This window comes from Cupressus sempervirens, chromosome 3, assembly GCF_028749045.1.
Source record: "Cupressus sempervirens isolate cs-2001-9-10 chromosome 3, ASM2874904v1, whole genome shotgun sequence".
Classification (NCBI taxonomy): Eukaryota; Viridiplantae; Streptophyta; class Pinopsida; order Cupressales; family Cupressaceae; genus Cupressus; species Cupressus sempervirens.
In genome coordinates this window covers 823,278,994-823,299,680 of record NC_143120.1, presented here as the reverse complement: position 1 = coordinate 823,299,680, position 20,687 = coordinate 823,278,994, and the positions used below count along the sequence as shown (strand labels likewise).

The 20,687-nt window shown below is 35.2% G+C and overlaps 1 protein-coding gene across 2 annotated transcripts in view; it reads left to right on the top strand.

Moving 5' to 3' along the window:
- LOC149569312 (RAD3-like DNA-binding helicase protein) overlaps positions 1 to 20,687 on the top strand; it is a 266,529-nt gene that overhangs the window by 59,579 nt on the left and 186,263 nt on the right. For both annotated transcript variants that reach the window (XM_089822038.1, XM_089822037.1), the window contains exons 10-11: positions 20,122 to 20,263; positions 20,403 to 20,557. In XM_089822038.1, coding sequence (XP_089678164.1) covers positions 20,122 to 20,263; positions 20,403 to 20,557 — 297 coding nt within the window. The remainder of the gene's footprint in view (positions 1 to 20,121; positions 20,264 to 20,402; positions 20,558 to 20,687) is intronic.

Here is a 20,687-nt window from a genome sequence, read left to right as displayed (position 1 = left end):
TATTAATTGTCATTTATATTTAGTATAAATGAAATAACTATCAATATTGATTATAAATGGACTATTTTTATCTATTATCATGATGATATTCAATAATACAATAAAATACATATTTTGATTATATTTATGTTGATCATATATCAATACAGGGTTATGCCAATCATACACAAGTTTCAATATGATTTTTGTAATCCCATATTGGCTGTGTCGGTGTGAGTTCAATCAATAATTCCTTTAAAAGAGCACCGATAGCAGCAAAAATAATACAATGAGGAAGTTAACTTAAGCTTGGGAGTCAAAGCAAGAGTTCAAGAAAAAGGGGGAAGCTGCTACATCTGAAGGAAATGAAGCAGAAATGAAGCTACAGCCATCTCGAAGTTGACCCACACTAGGACTAGAGGTCTGAAGTCCCAAAAGTTATCCATAGGAATTGCTGCCAACAAGAGAAAAGTCCAAATACAACCAAAACAACATAGTCAATGGTGTAAAAGTGGGTTTGCATGCTAAGAATCAGCAATTCAACTAGCTTTTTCACCTTAAGAACAACTAACCAGCTTTCAAACTTAAGCATCAAATAAAACACGCAACTCATGAAATCATCCACACATTGACATAGATATTTTGGTTTTGCGGAAACCCAACTTGGATCAAAATTGTGGTGGGGATTAGTGCCCACAAATGATTTGCATTCTTCTGAAGCACACCTTGTTAGGAGCTTAACCCTGTTAGGAGTTTACACAAACATGGTTAAGTGCCACCTTGTTAGGGGAATTTACCTCTAGCCTGGTTAAGAGTTTTACTCTGTTAGGAGTAGCCTTGTTAGAGGACTTCAAACACTAATAAAAGTGTCACATGTTAGAGGATTTACAATGAGGACCTGTTAGGATCCACTCAGCTAAGGGATTTCACCTATTGTAAGTGTTAGGGAGTAACATAAACAATGATTTGTGAAATAGCACCACCTCTACCTGCTCAAATCTGTTTCAACTCTCTTTCTCTTCACAACACTCTTCTCACTTCTTTGGTTGGACCGCTCTTTCCACTTATTCACACACCACTGGATCACGATTAATAACAAATAAAACTTGTCCTTTTACCTTTTTATACTGGTTTTTGCCACTTCCACTGACTTCACAAACACCCAAACATGTTACCATTGAGAAATTCAAATATTGCTCTAAGATCTAACCGCCATAAGTTTGTTAACTTATTTCATAAATCAGCTTTCATGACCGCACCACTAATTTATAGTATTTTGTGCCAAAAGTCAAACACGATTTGACCTGTCATGAGCTTCTTCTAGAATCTTCTCCACAATAGTTCATCTTGATCACTGTGATATTTGACATCACCACATGTATATCCACGTCATACAATTACAATTGACTCATTACAAGTTATTGCAATTTTGACACCTTTCACTGATTTTTGTTTAACTGATCGTTACTGAAGAACTCATTCTTTGTTATCCTGTCTGTCACAACTTCACTGATCACCATTCTTAACTTGAAACTCTCACCTGTCATCTTTCCATCCTTGAAACACTTTACCTGTAATGATAATGAGTTGCTATTGTAACTAAATCAACTTTACTAACTTGTGAATATTCTCTAGTGATGGATCCACTCAATTCTTCATGGATTTGATAAACCAATCAAATTACCTATCGATAGTTGTTGCACCTTTTGCTTCACCGATCCTTTCATACTTCTCTACAACAATTGCATTTTCAAGCTACATTATACAATCCTATAGTGTTGGGATCAACCTCTAGAGCCAAAAAGTATCTTGCTACACATAACGTCTTTTTCCTAAGTACTCCAACATGATAAGTACGGTCCTGGAGTCTTGGGATCAACCTCCTGAGCTAGGGACCAACAAGGTGCACAAAGTGTCCCTACTTCGAGTACTCCAACAAAACATTCTTTTTTTAAAATCTTAATTAAAAGTGTGAAATTCAAAGCCCCAATCCCATAAGTTTTATTAATGTTATCACTTATTAGCCAAATCACATGTAGAGCCAGCTTGCGCAGGGCTGTAGTCTCTAATGCATAGAATCCCCTGACAGCCACTTCTGGGCTCCAACGCCTATGGTGTGCCACTTACCTAGGGTTTCTACCCTACTCCAAAACCAAATCATAAGTAATAACTTGTAACAAACATATCTCAAACACTTGGTCATGAAAGCATGATTGAGTAGCAAATCTCAAGAAAGTAAAATGTCTTTGGTCCAAAAACAATGTCACAAAACATACAAGGTTATGTTGAATTGTTGAAATCAGTCTAAGGCTGAAATTTCTTTAAATTTTTTAGAAACAAGGATCTTTATTTTCACTCCTATGAGGCTGAAACCTATCTCAAAAGGTGTAGGATGTATAACATAAAATGTAACTTAAAGTATAAGAAAGATAACTCTAGTGTTGCACAATTCTTTATTATTCCTGCGCATTCATGCAATATTGTCACACTTTCATGCATTATAGCTACGCATTCATGCAATATACTTGCACTTTTGTGCAATTTTATAAAACTGTGCATTTGTTAAGTAGTCCTGCCCTTATGTGTAATATAGCTGTGCATCTATTTCCTATTGCTGCATTTAGTTTTCTAAAGCTGCGCATTTGTTTAAAATTGATAGACTGACTAACCAAGTGGATAGGTATAAGGCTGCACATATGTACAGTATACTTGCACTTTTATTCCAGAGAACTCAAAAAATGTATAGAATGCTACAAATTGAACTTCCAAGATTCATCTCATTAAGGGAAGAGCTCCTTACCACTTGGGTTGAATCCCAGATCAGAATCCCCACTAGTATTCATTCACGGGAGTTCAATTCATAGCAAACTGACATGGTTTGCAAACATGACATGGCAAACAAGTAGAAAATGGATATATCACAGTCATGGAAGGCAACAACATTGAATGCACAAAGATTAATCACTAGGTGTTCTAGTTTATGTTTCTAGGACTGAATTCATTTAACCTCCATTTTAAAATTTGAAAGTCTAAGGGAGAAAAGAAGAATCATGACCTACTTGAATTTAAGCCTATAGGTGGAATGACAAATTGAGAAGCTTGCTCGAGTCCCCTTGTCTTTTTGCTTAGAATCTCCAACACCTCATGTAATTCTCCCCTCCTTCACTCTTGGCAATATTCTTCTGAATAATATTCGAAGTTTTTCCTATTGTTTCCACCTAAATTTTCTGATGCCTTTTTCTCTTCGCCAATTTCAAAAATTATTTGACTATAGTTTTTTGCCTCCAAATTTTCCTGCTTTCATTCCATAGGAAGGCTCTCAATTTATAGGGAGTAGAGAGTTGTTGTGAATAGTTACAGCCGTTTGCAATGGGCAAGCTCCATAGTTTGATTAATTAAATCAACCATTTATTTATTTTTTTATTAATAATTTTGTTAGAATTTCTAACTAGTTCTTAAGTTTTCTAGTTTTTTAAGAAACCCCTACTCAAGAAAATCTTGTGGTACAATGGTCAAGTTGCTAGTGTTTCACATGAGAGGTCAAGGGTTCTAATCCATGTCTTTACTATGTCCTGTTTGCAACTTTGGTCTTCTAATCCTAAGTCTCCATCTTTAGTTCATGAAGAATTAGATAGATGAATTAGTCGAGGGTGTAATTGAAAAGCGGTAGGTCTCGGGTTCAAATCTCATAAGTACTTTTAGTTGATTGATAGTTTATTTACTTTTATCTTATTCATATTTTATTGTCCCCTTTATTTATTAATTTACAGGACTTTTACAAACTAAGCATACAATAACATAAGACCGCCACCCATAGCTTAATATATCAAATTGAAACCACACACATACAATAATCATATATTTATTTGGGCATATATGTGTGCACCTATATATACTTAGATAAATACATTTGAATGAAACAAATCATCATATCTTGAATTGAAATCAGAATTCAATTGCAAATAAAGATATCAATAACTTTAAAAATCAATGAGAGATAGAAATCCCCAAAGTCCCCAAAATCAAGTAACCAACTCCCTGCTAGGACTTCTAAGCTCAGGGAGCTAACATGATCAAGGTGTTATCTCCAAACGAACAAATAGTTTAGAGGCTTCTAGTACTTGTTCTTGAACACACCTGCATCATGAACCGACAATTTTTTATATATACAAATACAATAGTAATCATATAGAAATACATCAGATAGTGACATAGGCACACGGTGAGTTAGCAGGGTTTGTTTCGAAATCCATAATCCATAACATCATGAAGTAATATCCATAACTCAGTAATGAAAGCACATACATAACTATCACAGGAAAATGTAGCCAAGTAACTCATCATGTGAAACATTGTCTAGCTTCTCACCATAAGCATAAAATATATGGAATAAATCTAGTGTCTCAAAATGAATCTCAATCAATTCGCTAGGGTGGTATTACAGTCCATGTACTGAGCATAAGACTTCAAATGATTTGCAGGGCATTTGACCATGAGATCATAGAATGTAGATTCTTTTTGCTCCAAGTGCTTTGCAACATTGGGCTTAGGCTGAGACCCTCCTTGCTTCCATTGTTGAGAAACAACACGATTCCAACAATCCTTTATCTAGTGACCAAATTTGTCTCAGTAGGTACACTAAACTTTCTTCTTCTTTGAGCTATTCTTAGGCTAACTAGATATTTTTTACAGAGCTGATTAAGATTTGCCTTTATCCTTGTGAAAGGATTTGGTTGCAAAGGCTTGTTTTGAGGAGGATGAAGTTGTATTGCTACAAAACTCTTGTTTCCAAAAATGGTACTACAGAAGTTTGCTGCACAAGTTGAAAAAACTTTAAGTAAACATTAGTTGTAGGAATTCTGAACTTTTTGATGAAGTGCTCTTTTGATTGAGTTAGACTCTTTAGGGTTAGAACTACCATACCCTCTTCCTCTATTTGCCGACCAATAGCCTCTAGCTGATCTTGTATGTCCTTTGCCTTTGTGAGATGCTTCTGTAAGGGCATATGTGTTAAATTTGTAACTTCTATATTATACCGATTTGATTGCACAAGATCATTCAGATCTGTTCTTGCATGAAAGGCCTATTAATACTTGCTCCTTGTCTAAAGCATGATCGGCGTCTCCCTTGGGTGATGATATTTAAGTATGAAACTAAACTAACGTTAGTTAGTTTGATAACAAACATTAATTATCCTCCTTTGGTGCCGATTATGGGAAGTCAGGTAAAGGCTGACCTAGATAGGGTCATGTCCATTATAGGGACATGCCCTTTGGTTACCTTATATATGTGGGGTTTGGTTGTAGTTAAAGGACACACAAACAAGTACAAGTCTGCTCCTTTAAGCAAGTCTGCCCCTTACGAATTAATGCAGAGATAAAGAAATTCAGAATAATAAATATATTATAGACATTTCTTCATACAAGCCTAATTACGGCAGATCATCTTCAACAAGCATAGAGAAAGGTATTATCTCAGATTTGATCACTTAGAATTTGCAGAAACTTTACATGGGATCAGAGCTCTGGTAGTCGAACCTAGGCTCTGCAAATTAAACAATCAGACTTGATATATATCTAGCATCATTCTTCTATCTTCAATGGCATACACAATCAGACCCGAGGAAAGGTTTAATGGGAAATAACATTTTGGTGCTTGAAAATTCAGAATCATGATGATTCTTAAAGAAAATGATGTAAAACAATTTGTTGATTCAGCATCCAAACAACCTGCTGTTGAATCTAATAAAACTATCTGGAGTAAAGGAAACAAGAAAGCCATGTAGATCATATTAGATGGAGTAAAAAGTGAAATACTACCCATGCTAATGAAACATCAAACAACATTTAATATGATGAATGCATTATTAAATGCATATGAGGTCAACAATGCAACTAGAGTCCTCGCACTAAAAAGGCAACTAAATCATATACATATAAAGAAGGGAGAATTGATGAGTTCTTGCTTCCTAAGGGTTGCTAGTCTAAGAGATGAATTTGCAAGTATAGGAACTATAATTGACAACAAGGAACTAACACTGATGACTATAGATGGGTTGCCAGATTCATGGGAAACGTTTGCACAAGGAGTAAGTGCCAGAGACAATCTTCTTGACTTCAATAGACTTAATTAAGAGAGATTGCCTTCAAGAAGAATCTAGAAAACTTAAGAAAGGGGGAAAGTTGAAAATTGAAGATGAAGAACTTCATGAGAACTCATCACAAATTCCTATAAAGGAAAGAAAAACATTTCAATAAGAAGAAGGGTAATCAAAGGAATGACAAACCTAAGAAAGATCTATCCAAAGTAAAATGCTTCAAATGCGAAAAGTTTAGACACTACAGATCTAATTGCCCTGAGAATTCTAAACAACAAGTAAATTGTACAAACATTTCTAAAGAAGATAACTATGATCCTAAGAATCGTGTATTGTATTCGACACTATCAAATGAAGTATCAAGCAAGGCATGGGTGATTAATAGTGGATCATCTTGACATATTACAAGATACAAAGAAGTACTAGACTCTATATCTGAAGAAGTTGATGGTGAAGTTACCATTGGTGATAACTTCGCTCATTCAGTCAAAGGAGTTGGGAATTACACCTTGAAACTAAAGTTGGGTAGTTCTCTTCATCTCAAAGGAGTACTCTATGTACCAGGAATAAAAATGAATCTAATCTCGGTTACAACACTTGAAGATGATGGACATAATGTTGCATTCATGGACGGTAAAGTAATGACTTGGGCTGAGAACTCATTTAAGAAAGCAAAATTGATTGGTCAAAGAAAGGGGCACTTGTATGAATTAAATTCAGAACCTAGTCAACCCATTTAAGCCTTAATTCATGAAGCTGCTGATATAAACGAAATATGACACTAAAGGTTAGGACATCTAAATTTCAAAAACTTATCGACTATGGAGAAGATGGATACTGGTTTACCTAAGTTAAATAAAGATCATTCAAGCATATGCAAAGGATTCTATGATGTATGTGGACCAAAAGTCCATTTCATGATAGCACTAGAAAAACTAACAATGTTTTGGAATTAATCCACTCAGATGTATGTGGACCTATGTCTGTTCCTTCTCTTGGAGGATTCTGGTACTATGTACTTTTTATAGATGACTTCTCTAGGAAAACTTGGATTTACTTCTTAAAATGTAAGGAATCAGAAGAAATCCTTAAGAGACTTAAATAATTTAAAACCTTAACTAAAAACTTATTAGGACATAAAATTAGAACTCTTAGGACTGATAATGGAGGGGAATATACCTTAGATTTGTTTAAAAAGTTTTGTAAAGAAATAGGAATTAAGAGGGAGTATACCGTTCCTTATAACCCACAACAAAACAGAGTAGTAGAAAGGAAGAATAGGAGAATTATAGAAGCTTCAAGAGCTATGATATTTGGTCAAAATCTAGAATATTATCTTTGGGCATAAGCCTCTTGTACTTCTATCTATATTCAAAACAAAAGTCCTCACTCCTACCTTAGAGATAAAAAACTCCTGAAGAAGTCTTTACTTGAAGAAGTCTTTACTAAGGTTAAACCTGATATAAGTCATCTTAGGATTTTTGGGTGCCTAGAATATATACATGTTCCAAAAGAAAAGATAACTAAGTTAAAACCCTCGAGAGGAAAGGTATTTTTGTAAGGTATAGTGAAACATCTAAAGCATATAGGATTTTCATACCAATCCATTATGAAGAATGATGTTTGGGAAATTGTTCCAAGACCTGAAGGAAAATTTGTTGTTTCTTTCGAGTGGATATTGAAAATCAAGCATGCTACTGACAGTAGCATTGAAAAATATAAAGCCAGATTCGTAGCCAGGGGATTCTCTCAGAAAGAAGGGATTGATTATGAAGAAACCTTTGCTCCTGTTGCTAGATACACCTCCGTAAGAGTAGTCCTAGCTATTGCAGCATCGAAGGGATGGAAAGTACATCAGATGGATGTAAAAACAATATTTCTGAATGAAAAGATTATAGAAGAGGTATATTTGGAGAACTTGAAAGATTTGAATTTTATAACCCTAAAATTTTTGTTTGCAGGCTCAAGAAAGCTCTCTATGGGCTTAAACAGGCTCCAAGGGTCTGGTATGAAAGAATTGATAAGTATCTCACCAGTTTAGGATTCTCAAAGAACGAAGCTGATCCAAATCTCTATTATAAAAAGGATAAAGATGATATGATAATACTGATACTATATGTTGATGATTTACTAATAACAGGTGATGATCATCTTATATATCAATGCAAGAAAGATCTAATCAAAGAATTTGAAATGAAAGATTTAGGACTCCTTCATTACTTCCTACAATTGGAAGTATGGCAGAATTCTGACAGCATCATACTTAATCAGGGAAAGTATACATTAGATATCTTTAAGAGATTTGAAATGTGGAACTGCAAGTCTATGTCTTCTCTAATGGAGACTAATCTACATAAACTTAAGGAAGCAACATCAGAATCACCTTCCATAGATTCTACTCTCTATATATAGATGATTGTTCCCTTGTATACTTGGTAAATACAAGACATGATATTTGCTATGCTGTTAATGCCTTAAGTCAGTTTATGTGTGAGCCAAAGGAGATTCACCTAGTTGTAGTCAAACACATCATGAGATGCTTACAAGGCATTGTTAACCTTGGGCTTAAATATGAGAAAGTTGACTTGGATTTATATGGATTCACAGACTCAGATTGGGGTGGAAGTGTTAATGATAGAAAAAGTACTTTAGGATGCTGTTTCAATTTAAGATCAACAATGAATATGCATAAAGCAGTCATCAATGGCACAGAGTTCCACAAAAGCAAAATACATTGCAGCAACGATGACCTTAGTTTGGCTTAGAAAGTTACTAGTGGGATTATTTGATCAAGCCATGAATCCTATGATTATTCAGTGTGATAATTAGAGTTCAATCAAGCTTTCTGTGAATCCAATTTTTCATGACAAGTCCAAGCATATCAAAATTCCTTACCACTATGTCAGAGATATGGTAGATAGGAATACTATAAAATTAGAATATATTTTCACTGCAGATCAGACAACAGATATTCTTGCGAAACCTCTCTCTCGAGTGAAGATAGATCACTTCAGGAAAAGACTTGATATGGTTGAATCGTAATACATTTGTATTCTTTAAATTATTAATAAAATAATTATTATTGTCATGCTATTGACTGTTATGGGCTCCACCATTTGAATTCATTATCTAAGAGGTGACGATCTCTGAGATAATGAACACTTGTATAAAAGACATTATGAGAGATGACGATCTCTTAAATAATGTGCTAAATAGTAGAGATCTACTGTCAGATCTAGATGAGTTCAAGATCACATTGTGATGTAGACAGTGTTATGCCTATGAGTCACAATTTGGATAGAGGAAGAATTTTATTATTCTCCAGAGTTTATCCTGTGTTCTGGTAGATCTTAACTCAAGATCATGTTGTGATATAGGAATGCCAATACCTATGAGTCACAACTTGGATAAATGAAGAATTTAATTATTCTTCGGATGTTATTTTGTATATTGTATTCTTTTCAATACTGTTATCACTAATATTAGTTATATGTCATATCATAGGTATAGTAATATGACATAGTATCATGTGTTCGATGATATACCACATGCTAAGAAGATTTAGATAGATATAGAGTATCATTCTATGCTTATTCATTGTAAATGATGATACTAGATATGTTATCTCTCAGTATTATTATCAAGTTAAGAGGGAGTGTTAAATTTGTAACTTCTATATTATACTGATCTGATTGCACCAGATCATTCAGATTTGTTCTTGCGTGAAAGGCCTTTTAATACTTGCTCCTTGTCTAAGGCATGATCGATGTCTCCCTTGGGTGATGATATTTAAGTATAAAACTAAACTAATCTTAGTTAGTTTGATAATAGACATTAATTATCTTCCTTTGGCGCCGATTATGGGAAGTTAGGTAAAGGCCGACCTAGATAGGGTCATGTCCCTTAAAGGGACATGCCCTTTGGTTACCTTATATATGTGGGGTTTGGTTGTAGTTAGAGGACGCACAAACAAGCACAAGTCTGCTCCTTTAAGAAAGTCTGCCCCTTACAAATTAATGCAGAGATAAAGAAATTCAGAATAATAAATATATTATAGACATTTCTTAATAAAAGCTTGATTAATGAAAATCATCTTCAACAAACATAGAGAAAGGTATTATCTTAGATTTGATCACTTAGAATTTGCAGAAACTTTACAATATGCTCATCTATTATGATAGAAAATAGTTGCTTCTTTAGGAAGAACGTGTAGCTCTTATCTGATTTCTTATGGGGATCCTTAATAATAGTGCAGATCTCTCCGGTTGTCTTGTGGGATGACACTTATTGTAGCTGGTCATCAATCATTGAAAGGCTTGATAAGTATCACTAATCCCCAGTTGCATTTTTCAAACATATCTTGATCTTGTCTAGTTCTGGTAGGACAAGACTCTTTACCCAAAAGGGGTTCATCAAGATGATGATACTCAAAGATAACCATCATCTGTTGCTTCCATGTATTGTAAGTTTTCCTGTTGAATCATTGATTGCCTTCGAATATAATGTTGGTCAAAGATGCCACCTACACGCTTTTTGAGGCACACAATATGAGATTTTCAAGAGGCGACAAATAGATTGCAAAATCGAAGGCGTAGATTTGGATGCTTAAACAAAGACAAATTTAAATATAAGACTTCAAAAAATATGAATTACATTTGGCAAAATTTCAAAGGTGCAAACCTATAAAATGTTGATGGAGGCCTAGATTTTTTTGCAAAAAATCCACAAAGAATATGTAGATTAACTTTGAACTCGACCAAAAATGAGAAGGTTTATCAAAAAACCTATCTACATGGAAAAAATTGGCAAATCTTTAGAGGGTTGGCTTCAAATAGAAAACCACAAGTCATAGGAGTGAGGGATGCGCAACATAGGACTATTGCTGCCAAAACTTATGACCCAACACAATACAAATTCACTGGAAACTGAACTCTATCACCCACAAATAGAGATACTTCAACAACGGTGCTTTAAAACTAAGAAATGCGAGCAGTGAAGATAGACAAAATGCAAATGTTAGAGAAAAATGTGTGTTGTAGGAGACCTGTTGAATTCAAACCCTAGACAAAAAGCAAATACAGAAATTTGAGTGCCAAAATGTTGTTGTACATGCTGAGTTGTAAACACGAGTGGAATAAAACACATCATAGGAGCAAAATACAGAAATTGTGAAGCAAAAGCAAAAAAAACACCAAAAGAGAACTAAAAAAATGTAAAGTGAAAATACAATCTAACACATTTTTCAAGGAAAATGTCATGACCCCTTAGATAATGATTTTGAAGATGAAATATTATAATAATACATCAATACTACAAAGTAACTCAAACACACATTGTAGATAATCTATTACTAGAAGATATAATTATTATTAAGACAATCTATAATATTTAGTTTTACAACTTGTAATGAACCAACATGCATGTATATAAAAAAAGATTTATATTATCTTAACTATTGTGTATACCAACTTAAATTTATTACTCAATTATGAATACATAATCCTTATCCATATTTATATATGTATAATCAATGAAATATATAATAATATTATCAATTTCATATCAATATTCTTACCCATATAATGTATTAAACCAACAATCCTACATAGTAGTCAACGATCCTATATTTTAGTCTATGGTTTTAATAAATAAACATTTTGTTAGTAATACTAATCAACTCTCATGTAAGGTCGCCTTGGTTAGAGTTATGACTACTCACATGTCCCATATAACATATTAATATAGGTTGACAATAAATCATGTAGAGTGTGCGGGATAGAGATTACCACTGAGAGTACGAAAATCGGCATCAAATAATATAAAGCAAGACAATATCCTCTTTGATGTGTGAACATTTAAAAAGAGGAGATGTCAATACGTATAATTTTGAAATGTGACACGAGGATAATAATTAATGATGGAATAATAATAAATAAAGAAATAACAGTGGAGGGGGAAATATGCTTGGATTGTGGACAAGTCAAACCAAGGAAGCCTACAAAGAAAGGAAAGAGCCAAAATTTTAGGGGTGTAATATCCTCCCCTGATTTGAACTTTGACTTGCAGAAATTTAACTTAAGGAATATTGTCAAACACTTTGTATGCAAACTCATAAAGCTGATTTCCTCAATAAATTGCTTTCCAATGAGTAGATTTACGAACAACTATGAAGTGACATTAAAATGCATAATACACATCATAACATTTTCACAAACACTTGGTACACATTCAATAGTATATGAAAAATCTGGAAACTCTTTCAATCTGCTAATAAAGGGTGATTTTTAAATGTAGATGTGCACTTACAGCTGCCTTAAAGGCTGCAACAACTATTTAGACTTGTATTCAACAATTATTATGCAAAATATCAAAATTTGACAGAAGAAACCTGGAATTAGTGGCCGTAGTATTTTTTAGATGTAGTCGGCCAGCCCTCCAAACTTCTAATCAGCCGGAAAAACAAGTAAACTTGATACCAACACTGTTCACGCCGCACTGTAGCAAAATACTGTTCATGCTGACTGTAGCAAAAACTAACTTCAGATCTGCACCTCAAACCCTTGTAAATTTCTTTATGCAAACGCCCCAAATGAAACCCATTGTGTTTCCTGAAGTGAAAACACCCTTGATCCTCCTGATTGTGTCTTCCAACAGCGAAGAGAATGCTAGCAAAGAGGGATTCCGTCCTCCAAGCTCGATAATCAAATATCCAGCAACATAACATTAATCTTCATCCAAGCATACAAAAAAAAAGCTCTTCCATTTCTTTTATAGTGTTCTCACAAGAGCTCAATCCTTCGTTTTCTCAATGTGGGATAAAACAGAACTCCCTTTATGTACCTTATGTCTCCAATGTGTTATAAAAATAAAGGGAACTCTTTTAATTTAAATATTTCCCACAAACTATAGTCTATGCATTAATAAAGTTAAATATTTAAATTTAACTTTATAAAATGGCTTTATCAATGCATAACAAATCTTATCAATGATAAATAAATCTTCTTGTCGATTTTAAACAATTACCATCGACATACCACTGTGACTGAATGTCTGGCCATGTCCAAGATGACTTACTATAAATAGTAAGTATGCCCAAAGTGGCAGGGGCATTTGTCAACCCAAAGGGCATGACTAAGAACTCAAAATGTCCATAGTGGCATCTAAAAGCTGTCTTCTCCACATCCACCTCTCTAACCCGTATCTGATGGTAGCCGGATCTCAAATCAATCTTGGAGAAGTAGCATGCACCATGCAATTCATCAATAAGCTCATCGATGCGCGGGATAGGGTATCGGTTCTTGATTGTCTTCTTGTTTAGCTCCCTATAATCAATGCACATCCTCATTGTACCATCCTTCTTCTTCACCAATACTACTGAAGAAGCGAAAGGACTTTTGCTTGGCCGTATGTGCCCCATGTCAATCAACTCCTTAATTGCTTTTTCTATTTCATCCTTATATCTCTTCGGATGGCGGTAAGGTGTGATGATAACTGGCTTAGCCCCTTCCTCTAATTCAATAACATGCTCGATTCCCCTATCCGGGGGTCTCTCTGGAGGTATCTCACCAAACACCTCAGTATGTTTGGTTATTATTTTTTGTACATCAGGTGGATACTCTAGTTTATGCTGCTTTGTCATCTCAGGCATTACTCTAAACTCTGCTGCCCACTGCACCTGATCATGTCTAAAGAAACTCTGCATCCGCTTGAGTGACACCACTCGAAGTCTCCCATCTGACAAACCTCTGAGCACTATCTTCTTACCATTTGCCTCAAACCTCATTTCCATTTTCTCAAGGTTAAATGTGAACTGTACCAGAGACTTCATCCAGTTCATCCCAAGCACCATATCTTGATCACCAATGCTGACCACAAAGAAATCTCCCGTCATGTCATAATCTCCCAAACGAAGCTGCAAGTTGGAGATTTTCTTGGTACATTCAATTTTGAAGCCATTGGCAACCATCACCTTAAATCCCCTATGCTCCTCTGTATGTAGCCCTCTGCGTGTCACAAACTTCTCATCAATGAAGTTATGTGTCGCCCTTGTATCAATGAGTGCCACAACTCTCTGTCCATTCAAGGTTCCCCTAACTCTGAAAGTGATGGCCTCCTGTATACTTGACAACTGAGCTATCGTGCTATCACCGCGTGCTTCCTCCTGTGAAGAACTATCATCATCTCCATTTGATTCAAATGACTGCTCTGAATCTCCATCTACTGACTCTTCGGCTGAAAAGTACTCCATCTGCTTAGCTTTTGCTTTCAATGGACACTTATGTGACAAATCCCAAGGCTCCCTGCAATGAAAACAAAGCTTCTTCTTCCTGAGATCATTAAGTGTCTCATTGTCCAACCTCTTACTTTCCTCCTTAGCTGGCTGAACCTCTTTATGAAAAGGTTTCTTGTCCTTATCTTTCCTTGAAGGGAAACTCTTTGCCTGGAATTTATTTTTTGAAGATGAAGAGGAATCCATGTCACGAGCTTTCTTAATGGCTTCCTGCAAAGTGGGAGGGTTGAGAGCTTTAATCCACCCTCTCAACGGATTAGCTAACCCATCCATAAATAGAACTAGTATCCTCCGTTCAGATACATCTGTTACTAACACTGCAAGTTTCTGAAACTTTGAAATGTATGTTTCCAATGAGCCCCACTGTTTAAGCTGAGCTAACTCCTTGAAATGGAGTTCTGGATCCTTCCTATCAAAACGTTCAATCAGCCTCTCTGTAAACTCCACATATGAGGTAATGTGTGCATGTCCCATAGTGACCATACCATGATGCCACCACTCGTGTGCTAACCCATCCAGATGAATTGCTGTGTACTTAATAGCTTCTTCCTCGGGCATAGGGTTCAATTGAAAGTATGTGTCAAGCTTTTGAACCCAAGCTCTTGCTATAGACTTTCCTGAGCCATCATAATATGGTAACTCAAGTCTCCCTACTTTCTTCCGTAGCTCATAGCTCTGGTTCCTGTCATGTCCACGTGGCATATGTTTCATCCGCACATCCATATACTCCCTAAAGGTAATTGCAGCAGTAAAATCTGGCCCTCCGGCTTCCCAATCTCTCCTCAATTGGTCCTGTATATCAGTAATCTGGGGCTCTGGTACAAGCTGCTCTGGAGCTCTAGGAGGAAATGTAGGAATCATGGGCCTTGAACTCACTGTTCTAGCTCGCTGGGGTGCATGACCGAAATTGTTCCCAACTTGTTCATCTCCATTATGTGTCCCATCTTGATCATTTCCATTCTGATTGTTACCATTCTGATTATTTCCTCCACCCATGTTAGCATTCAACCCCATTTGACGAGCCATCATCTGCATCATAAGATCCAATCTCTGATTCTGTTCCTGTACCCTTTGTTCTGCTACTCGCTGACCCTGTACCAAGGTCTCTAATAACTGTAAGAATCTTTCCTCTCCAGGCTCTGGACCGGCATTCCCGCCTTCACCTAATCTTGTATTCCTGTCATCTCGGTCACCCATATTGCTGTCTTGATCAAAGAATACCTTCGCTGTGTCTGTATGACTGGATTCTATACCCCCCTGTACGGATGAACTAGACTGTTTGCTTTGCAGGTCTGAACTCCTACTTTGTCTATTATAAGGCCCCTGTCGCATGCTCAAACATAAATGCTCTGATTTTAGTGTTTTGACATTTCATCAAACACTTTCCCCTCTATCCGCCAGTTCCAAATTTCCTATAAGACCTCCACAGGATGGCAGGACTTAGGCTCTGATACCACTGTAATATCCTCCCCTGATTTGAACTTTGACTTGCAAAAATTTAACTTAAGGAATATTGTCAAACACTTTGTATGCAAACTCATAAAGCTGATTTCCTTAATAAATTGCTTTCCAATGAGTAGATTTACGAACAACTATGAAGTGACATTAAAATGCATAATACACATTATAACATTTTCACAAACACTTGGTACACATTCAATAGTATATGAAAAATCTGGAAACTCTTTCAATCTGCTAATAAAGGGTGATTTTTAAATGTAGATGTGCACTTACAGCTGCCTTAAAGGCTGCAACAACTATTCAGACTTGTATTCAACAATTATTATGCAAAATATCAAAATTTGACAGAAGAAACTTGGAATTAGTGGCCGTAGTATTTTGTAGATGTAGTCGGCCAGCCCTCCAAACTTCTAATCAGCCGGAAAAACAAGTAAACTTGATACCAACACTGTTCACGCCGTACTGTAGCAAAATACTGTTCATGCCGACTGTAGCAAAAACTAACTTCAGATCTGCACCTCAAACCCTTGTAAATTTTTTTATGCAAACGCCCCAAATGAAACCCAGTGTGTTTCCTGAAGTGAAAACACCCCTGATCCTCCTGACTGTGTCTTCCAACAGCGAAGAGAATGCTAGCAAAGAGGGATTCCGTCCTCCAAGCCCGATAATCAAATATCTAGCACCATAACATTAATCTTCATCCAAGCATACAAAAAAAAAGCTCTTCCATTTCTTTTATAGTGTTCTCACAAGAGCTCAATCCTTCGTTTTCTCAATGTGGGATAAAACAGAACTCCCTTTATGTACCTTATGTCTCCAATGTGTTATAAAAATAAAGGGAACTCTTTTAATTTAAATATTTTCCACAAACTATAGTCTATGCATTAATAAAGTTAAATATTTAAATTTAATTTTATAAAATGGCTTTATCAATGCATAACAAATCTTATCAATGATAAATAAATCTTCTTGTCGATTTTAAACAATTACCATCGACATACCACTGTGACTGAATGTCCGGCCATGTCCAAGATGACTTACTATAAATAGTAAGTATGCCCAAAGTTGCCTCAGAACCCCTCAGAAAGACCTGCAACTGAAACTGTCTAGGCCAAATGGCCTCTAAGCCCCTTTAATGTCCTAGTTAGCCTATGGGACTGTGGGGAAATAGGCTAACGACAACATCATGCTATGAATGCTAGAAAGGGGACATTACAAGGGGTGAGCCGAAATTATAGGGAGACAAAGATTTGCCACATTTTTGTATAAGAAGCAAGCCCATGTAAGTACTTTGAAATGGTTAATGAATTTAGAGGAATGAATTTCAATATGTTTCTTGATTATTAAAAGACAATTATAATATAATTAATAGTCAAATGAGTAAAGATAAATGAGTGAACAATCTTATAACATCTCCTCCATTACATTGGAAGTATATATATGATAGTGACAAATGTATATATATATATATATATATATATATATTCAGAAATATATATCAATTTGGTCATGTCTATATTTATATTCGTAATTCATTAGTATTAAAATACGAGCCTAGACTTCAATCCTTGCTACAGCCCGAGAGTTGATGGTTTTGTGTAGGGAGAGGTGGAGCGAATCTAAAATTGGTGTCAAGCATCCAGTGACAAGTAATTCCACACTCTCTCTAGGGCTGAGTTTTGGAGAGAAGTAAGGGATTGAGGCTTAAACATATTAATCACTAAATGTATCATGTACTTGGATGCTTATTCAAAAGCATTACATCTGACATACATTTGCGATATAAAAATCACTCATTAACAAAACCAAGCAGATAGGGAATTTTCACAAAGGAAGGAGTAATTCGGTCACGTTGAGGCAAAGATTCCCAAAACAAACTTTCTTCACGAGGGAGCCTCAAGTAGACTGTTTATGTACTCAAGCTGCTGTAATTCTATCATCCATCTTAGTGTTTGTGATTTGGGGAAGATTAAAGAATTAAAACTCGAGTATGTGTTGTTTCTTAACTATGATGAAATGTGATAATTAGTGAGAACTGACATTCTCCTAGCATGAAACACTACAAATTACCATCCCTCAGTATGATTCAAATCCTAAAATCAAAATTTTATAACAAATTAAGACAGACCAGGTATTAGGGGTTATTACAGAAAAATGGCCATCGATGAGCAGGTTAAAACTGGCGGGTTAGGGAATTAGAATTCCCATGAATTAACCCTGTTCTCAATTTTACAGGATGTACCCAAAAAAACATGTTTTTTTTCAAAACCTAAAATAATCTCGTTTGAAATTTCTTAGAAAGACAAAATTTTGCATTTTGGCTCTGATACCATGTTTTGGTAAATGATAGAATGAACTAATGAATGATCAAACGATCATTTATAGGATGTACAAAGATGATATTTCTATAAAGAAACAATCATAAATTAGAAACTATCTAATATTTACAGAAGCTACAATTTTGACCGTTTAAGAAATAAATAATAAAAATATTATTCTGATATCTAAAGGTTTATTTTAAAAGCAGCAAAGTATGCGAGTCAAATTGTAGTCCCTTGGTCATATGCAGCTAAAATTCAATTTCAAAGAAGTAAAAAAATGTCATGGTTAACAGTTTGGGTTCTAGCCAAGTCTGCAGCCTATGGTTTATTGTCATCTACATTCTCTATTGTTATACTCAGTTTATGTCGAAATGAATCACATTGCTTAGCTTTTTTGCTACAATGTTTGATATGAACCTTTATCAGCATATTAGAGCAGGATAATTTTAGAGCCATATAGGAGGTAACCTTTGTGATAGAATTCCTAACAAGTGATTATATTTTTTGAAGATGATATTTCTATGAAGAAACAATCATAAATTAGAAACTATCTAATATTTACACAAGTTACAATTTTGACCATTAAGAAATAAATAATAAAAATATTATTTTGATATCTAAAGGGTTTATTTTAAAAGCAGCAAAGTATGTGAGTCAAATCATAGCCCCTTGGTCATATACAGCTAAAATTCAGTTTCAAAAAAGTAAAAAAATGTCTTGGTCAACAGTTTGGGTTCTAGCCAATTCTGCAGTCTGTGGTTTATTGTCATCTACATTCTCTTTGTTAGATTCAGTTTATGTCAAAATGAATCACATTGCTTAGCTTTTTGTTACAATGTTTGATATGAACCTTTATCAGCATATTAGATCAGGATAATTTTAGAGCCATATAGGAGGTAACCTTCGTGATAGAGTTTGTAACAAGTGATTATAATTTTTGTCTTTTTTTGGGGTAGAATGTGCTTTCAGATGGGACAAGAGTTTGAACCAATCAGAAACATTGCAGTGAAGAATTTCCTAAGTTGGGGAGTGATTGTTAATATTCAGTCGCTTGCTAGGGAAACACATTTCTAAAATGTACAAGTACATTTTCTTAGAGAAATGAGGGAAAAGTTTCCTGCAACATATTTGTGTAGCCTAGCCATCAGTGAAAAGTGCCACGAGCTTGCGTTTAACAATATTTTTCATGCAAGAAAAGTACACCTGCCATGTAGGGCTTCACACTCCATTTTGCTGGTTGGTTGTGATTAGTCAGGCATCCTTCATACTATTTTTCTTGTACATGTGTCACATGGCTTGCCAACTTTATTCAACATATATGACACTCGTTTCTTATTGATCTAGTAACTTTAATTATTATGTTCCTCCCAGGCACCATACGTTGCAGGCGATACCCATGTTTAGGCCATGCATGAGTTTAAGAACGTAAATGCTTCATTGAGAGCCAGACTTGGTTTATTATATTAACAATATTTGTTTCCTTATAAGAAATATGCTTTTCTATATGGCTGTTCTTTTGTGGTACGCTTTTGTGCTCAATATATGATGTGCATGCAAATATTACTGAAGGAAATATCACTTATTGTCACTTGATATTCCTCTCGATATTGGTTATTAGATTGTAAGAGAAAGGACCTGCATATTGTTTCTAATTACATTCCTTGCAATTGCTAATGCTCTATTTGAATCTATTTGTAGCAAAAAAATGTTTAGAAGATATTTTCCACAGTGACAGTCTCTTTTGTTTAGCATAGTAAAATGTTTACTAAAATGATAAAATCATTCCTTCAGCTATAGTTTCTCTAATGTGTGTTGGCATGCCTCACTTGGAGGTTCATTTGGTTAGTGGTTATGGTCTTGATGTCTAGATACATTCCGTATTCCATTTGTGTTACGATGATAGAAATGGAAAATGTCAAATAGCATGAGACATTTATTTGAATTGAAATTTTGTATTGTCAATATTTGTACAGGACAAACGTCACGTACATTGAGTTGGTGGTGCTTTAACCCAGGAATTGCCATGGAAGAATTTTCTCGAATAGGTGTGCGCTCAATTATTTTGACATCTGGAACTTTAGCTCCTCTTGAGTCATTTGCTGTGGAGTTGAATTTGTATGTCAACACACCCTTTAGAACATTTTCCCTTTTATTTTAGAGTTATCAAATTTTGTCAAACACAATGAATGCAGATTAGAAGCCTAGAATGGATAAATGCTCTATTTCATGTGATGGGTTAGCTTTTGTTAATTAGGCCTTTTGATGTTCGCTTGGAGAATCCACATGTGATAGAACCTAATCAAATATGGGTTGGAGTAGTTTCTTCCGGGCCATCTGGTCGCTTATTAAATTCATCTTATCGCACACGTGATTCATTGGAGTATAAGCAAGAACTTGGTAACACAATAGGTAATTTTCTCAGTTGAAGTGTATTTGCTTAATAACTTGAGTGCTTGCCCATTAAATTCATCTTATTGCACATGTGATTCATTGGAGTATAGGCAAGAACTCGATAACACAATAGGTAATTTTCTCAGTT